The sequence below is a fragment of the Saccostrea cucullata genome, unplaced genomic scaffold, assembly GCF_032062105.1.
Source record: "Saccostrea cucullata isolate Sc308-1 unplaced genomic scaffold, CSIRO_AGI_Scuc_v1 ctg495, whole genome shotgun sequence".
Lineage (NCBI taxonomy): Eukaryota > Metazoa > Mollusca > Bivalvia > Ostreida > Ostreidae > Saccostrea > Saccostrea cuccullata.
In genome coordinates this window covers 109,166-115,165 of record NW_026923961.1, presented here as the reverse complement: position 1 = coordinate 115,165, position 6,000 = coordinate 109,166, and the positions used below count along the sequence as shown (strand labels likewise).

At 40.7% G+C, this 6,000-nt stretch overlaps 1 protein-coding gene across 1 annotated transcript; it reads left to right on the top strand.

Annotated features, from left to right (window-relative positions):
- Positions 1–2,671: 2,671 nt before the first annotated feature.
- Positions 2,672–4,350, top strand: LOC134265338 (uncharacterized). Its single transcript, XM_062747558.1, has one exon. It carries the CDS (start codon positions 2,672–2,674, stop codon positions 4,331–4,333), a length of 1,662 nt encoding a protein of 553 aa, XP_062603542.1. The 3' UTR covers positions 4,334–4,350.
- Positions 4,351–6,000: the final 1,650 nt, after the last annotated feature.

The following is a 6,000-nucleotide window of genomic DNA, read 5'->3' as shown; positions in this document are numbered from 1 at the left end:
ATAAAATCACATAACACTTTTACACAAATACACAAAAGATCATTATTGTCTTCCTGTGATGTACAATACAAATTGTTTACACAATATAAACTCAAATAAATCATTTTAACACTATTAAAACATTCCAAATGATGATTGTCTCTGGAAACAGCTCATCACAGTTCCTCATGACCATCTGCTACTGGCGGTATTAGCGAACACGCCAGCATGGATCCTCCCTGGACACAGAACATCTGACATCTGGACAAGAACATCAACTGAAAGATAACTGTATATGAGTCGTCTGATTAGCCCCACACAATGAGCAAGGGGCACGAACCTTCTTCTTAATCTGGTGCAGTCATTTCCCCCAGACTCACACCTTTACACTTTGGTGCTTTGCGCCTCTTTTGCCCCTGGCCCACTTTGGTGCTTTGCGCCTCTTTTGCCCCTGGCCTGCCAAGGCCTGGTGTCTGATCGGAAGCTCCGACATGTTCTTACCACGCCCCATAAGTCGTTCTGGGCACTCACGTCGAAAATGCCTAGGCTGATGGCATTTAGAGCAACGACCTCTCCGGCACTTTTGCTTGCGTTGCCAGGGGAAATCCTGTCCCCTGCCTTGGGGGTCCCTTTGGTCATGCATACCTCATGACTTGACACCAGAATTTTCCCTCTGTGGCTTCCAATTTCTGGTCTTCCAGGACCCCTTACATGGAGCTTGTGGGGGAGAATTTTTCTCCACGCCTGAGGGTGTACTGCCTAACGAGACAGAGCGCACTACTCTGTGTTGAGGAGTAAGGGCTTGACGGCTTAGCTGGTAAGTCTTTACTCGCCTCACAGCCTCATCCAAATTAACAGGGGGGCTGTCGATTAGCCATCTGCCTGCGTGCACATCCAGACAGCCCATCGCAAACCGCAGGACTGCTTGCTCCTGGAGCACTTGTCCGGGGACCCTCGCCCCTAGAGCACGTTGCGCGGTTTCCATGACCCGGTCACCCCACTGCTCTAGACTCTCGTCAATCCCTTGAGTCATGAAGTTAAACTCCACTTGCGACGCTGCCTGCAATGCACCCTTTCCGAACCGTTGCTCGAATCTAGATGCTATCTCATGAAAAGTCATATGCTCACCCCGTGAGGAGAGCAGGTAGAAATACCTTAGTGCTGGTCCTTCGACGGAGACACTGAGAGCCAATAGACTATCATCATCATCCCACCTATAATATCGAACTAACGTTCTAAATTTCGCATAGAATAGACCCCACTCAAGGTCACCAGTGTACTTGAGACTCTTGGCCTCAGCTGGGATATTTTGGCTTGACCTTGAGTAATCACTGGGAGATGACCCCTGGAGTCTTATGGGAGTTTCAAGAGAAGTATTTTCTCTACCGCATGAAGCACCCGAAATATAACTATCTATTGGCCTAAACTCCACAGCTGGACTCGCCAAACTAACAACTGGCACAGTCTCCGTGCCTGTCTGACCCCTAACACCGATGCAGAACATGAGTGACTCAGAGTCCCGGGGGATTCCCTAGTTGTATTTTCATATGCCTCCCGAGGCATAGCGTAAGCTGACCTAACCGGAGTTAATGGACCTTGTAAACTATAGAGGGGCTCCCCCCAGGACACTGCCCCCTTACTGGTGTGTGATTGAGTCCTTATGACTGAGGGATGACTACCCCCATTCCCCTGACCAACACTTTGGCCGGGGGAAACTCTCAATGGGTTACCGCCATACCCACCTGAAAACAAAACTCTACACTGCCCCTCATTATTCCGCTGCCTTGATTGGCCCCCATGTGAGAAGACTACACTAGTGCTTGTACATGTAACCTGGGTGCATCTGGGTACACTAGTTACACACAGTCAAACCACCCGATCCGGGGTTCCCTGTGAGGCTAGTATGGTGTCTGACGTTGTCCAAAATGAGAGACGTTTAGAGCGATATGAGAAACTTTAAGTTTTTCTTATGGTACTGTTCAAAAAATTTTGACAGATGACTAAGTTATGTATGGACTGAGTTTACAATGGGTGCCATTAATTCTTTTAAAAAGAGAAATATATGTGAATGTGTTCGTGAATCTCAAATATTTTTAATGAAACGAAGGGGAAGCGTTTAAGTGTTTGACGCCGCGTATCCATCATAATTATGACGTTATTTTGGTGCGGCGACTACCATAATTGCACTTTGTATATAATTCGATATTTTGAAAAGTATACATCATTTTAATTTGAATTTTTCAGGACTGATTTGAAATATAAATAGCTTCGATCATGTGAAATTTCGTTAATTTACGTCGACTAGTAGCATTTTTATCGAAGTTGTGACATTACTTTAGGAACAACCCTCGTACATATATCACATGGCTTCGAGGGTGACATACCAGAATATTTGCCCCGAGGTGACAGGAAAGCCCTGGAGTATTATGTCACCCGATGCCGAAGGCATAACAGCTAAAGAGTTAAACATCATTTTAAGATTTGGTCTTCCACCTTTAAAAAAAAACCGAAAATTTTGAGTTTGGAACACTTAAAAATACTAAATTTAATTTAGATTCTAAGTTTTTTTTTAAAAATAATATGAAGAAAAAAGACAAGGAAAACAAAATTGTCTGTCCTTTCCCTACAAGTTGATGAGCTAGATAAAAAAAATTATATGTCGTTTTGTTATTGCAGATATGGGTACCTAGGAATGGCGACTGCCACCAGCCAGGCTCAGGAACTCATAACCTGTGACCTTTGTGCCAAACCTGTCCAGCAATTCTGTAACAGCTGTCAAGTCGGTCTGTGTGAAGAGTGCATCAACAAACATGTCAAGAGCCTCAAGTCTATGAAGCATGACATTGTTCCTTTCACAAAGCGTACAGTACAGCTTGTGTTCCCTCAGTGTACATCTCATTCCCACCAGAGATGTGAGGCCCACTGTCAACAGTGTGATGTCCTGGTCTGCATCAAATGCCTCACTGGTCCTAACCACAGAGGTCATGAGTTTCATGACATGGCAGACATAATAGCTAGAAAGAGAGAAATGATAAAAAGAGAAACAGAACAAATTGAGAACATTATTTTAAAAAATACTGCTCAAAATAAAGTCAATGAAAAAGAAATCTCCCAATCCATGGGCCATTATGCAGATTTACAGAAACAGACCAATGATCATAGAAATCAATGGCACCTAGAGGTGGATAACATCTTTAATAAAATGGAATCCCTGATCCAGTCACTCAGAGATCATCATATTACAACTCTGAAATCATGCCAGTCCAAACTCAGAAGTCAGAATTCCAGTATGATTCAAACTGTTCAAGAAAACAAAGAAATCCTGAAGTCCAACAAAGTGTGTGATGTCAAAAACTACCAATCCAAACTGAAGGAATACAGAAACATTCCACAAATACCTGATTTACCATTACCCTCTCTTCAAACAAACACAGTCCAAGGGAGAGAAGTCAGCATAGAATTAGGAGAATACAAGGCTACATTGACACAGACATCACTATCCAGTCTGACAGATAAAGTCTCCTTTTTATCTGTTAAGGAATTATTAGAAGAAGCCAAAGTGATTGCTAACATTCCAACAAATGTTAAAAACTTACTGAGAGTGGCCTGTGTAGGATCAGATAAAGCTTATGTTAGTGGTAAAGACAAAATGATAACCTGTATGGACATACATGGAGCTGTACAAAACACTGTCACCAGTACATGTAAGACATTCCCTAGTGACATTACAGTGACCAAACAGGGAGAACTGATATACAGTGATGGTAAAAATAGAACTGTGAACATTGTCAGAGATGGGAAGACAAAGACACTGATCACCACACCAAAGGGCTGGCATCCAAGAGGACTGTGCTGTACCAGGTATGGGGAAATCCTAGTTACTATGGTTACTACTGATCTTAGTCTTCGTAAAATAGTCCGTTATCAGGGACAGAGAGTGACACAGGAAATAGATAAAGATGAACATGGGGATCCAATCTATCAAGTAGGAGAATATCCATTGTTTGTGGTGGAGAACATCAATGGAGACATAGTGGCCTCTGATCAGAATGCAAAAGCAGTGGTAGTGGTGGACAGGACAGGAAAAGTCAGATTCAGATACAATGACAAACCTCCAGGGGGGATGAAATCATTCTGTCCTTGTCAAATAGTGACAGACTCTATGGGTCACATCATTGTGGCTGACCAACTCAATAACTGTCTACACATCCTAGATCAGAATGGACAGTTCCTGAGATGTGTGGATAATTGTGGACTAGAGGGTCCAGTTGGACTGAGTGTGGACAGTGAGGGGAGGTTGTGGGTAGGGTTGTATCATTCAGGGGAAGTGAAAGCCATCCAGTATATGAAATAAACATCAAATATTTACACTATCTGTACTGTCGTATGAGTTTGATCAATATTAAAGAATAATGACATTCACAATATGTTTATTTCAAGTTTTGACATATTAAGGACCTTCAGTATGGAAGGAGTAAAAAAAAAAAACGTTTTGTCTGAAGGAAGATCGTTTAGATTTATTGAACATTTCACTGACTAATAAAGGCTACAGAATTATATAAATTATCTAGCTTATGTTGGAATATAAATATAGATTAGGTAAGCTCAAAGTCCATTTAAACAACACAAAAATCTGGAAAAACGGACGATCAAGAAAAATCATAGCTGATCTCTTGAAAACAGGCCTAGGTTCGACTTTCAAGTTTTTTTTCTCAAATGAAACATATGGAGATAATAAACAGTATTCAATATCAAAAATCCATTAAAATAAATACAAAATAGAAGCAGAGCAGATATGGACCTCCAAAACATCTGAGAAGGGGGGGGGTGGTTCAGGTGCCATGGAGGAGTGAGCATACCAACCGGTCAAACGCGTCATGTGCTCCTTGTCATGATAAGAAAATAACGAAAAAAACCGTCGTCAATTCAGTATATAAATTATGGACTTACAATTAGTATGGAAAACGTCAGTCAGCATTTGACCCAATGATAAATTGTATTTGCTGACAAGGTTTTTGTATCGACCATAGAACATGGTTCAGTATTAAAGTACATAAGTATAGATGTTTTACTTTACATTTTCCTCATTTGATTCTGCTTACTTTACTTTATCTAAGTGAATTCACGTAATCTAAGTAGGGAAAAAACATAACTGAATAAACTGAAAAGGGGAAATATTAATTTTGGTTGCTATGTGTGGTGTGGTTGCCATGGAAGCAGTATAATCAGAATTTTACCTACGAATTTTGAACCTTAACAAACATGAAGACTACCAAACCAATTATGTCACACAGCCTCACAATGAACCCTCACACACGAAATGCATTTTGTATCCACAAATGCTTTCAGGAAACTATATATTTAGAGAATTTATATAAATACTAGTAGGTGGTTACCATGGACAGGTTTTAATGAATTTCACTCGGAGAAAAAAGCTCGGTATTCAGTATAGTTAAGTATAACATGACTAATCTCAATCACCAACAATAAAGTTAAAGTAAAAATGTCTAAATGAATTTGAAAAGGTAATACAGGAATATAATAAAGGGCAGATCTAGAGGGGTAAGGGAACACCCCCCCTTCTGAGTTTCTAGTACAACTCAATATGATTAAAATCAGCTGTTCTGATACGCTACCGCTTACGAACATCTGATGTTCGTAAGCGGTAGCGTATCAGAACAGCTGATTTTAATCAGATTGTAGTACAACTAATCTTCACGAAATGCGGCAGACAAAAGAATTCCAGGGAAACATGGATTCCTCTTGAAAATGTAAGGTTTTGCCTGTATATAAAGAAATTTAAGGACCCCCCCCCTTAGTTTTGTCCTCAATTAGGTAGTTTGTTAAGTTTATTTCTAAAAAAAAATCAAAGTCTGAAAATTTTTACGCATAGCATTTAGCTATTGCCCATGGATGTTTGTGAGCTGTCTACCAGTCCATCCCTCAGAAAATTTTCAATCAACTTTTGACGCCATGCAATTTGATTTTCTGCAATATGATTGGTTGGCGACTACCAAAACA

Bases quoted from the DNA above. Each gene is read 5' to 3' on its own strand.
- LOC134265338 (XM_062747558.1), top strand. From the start codon at position 2,672: ATGGCGACTGCCACCAGCCAGGCTCAGGAACTCATAACCTGTGACCTT.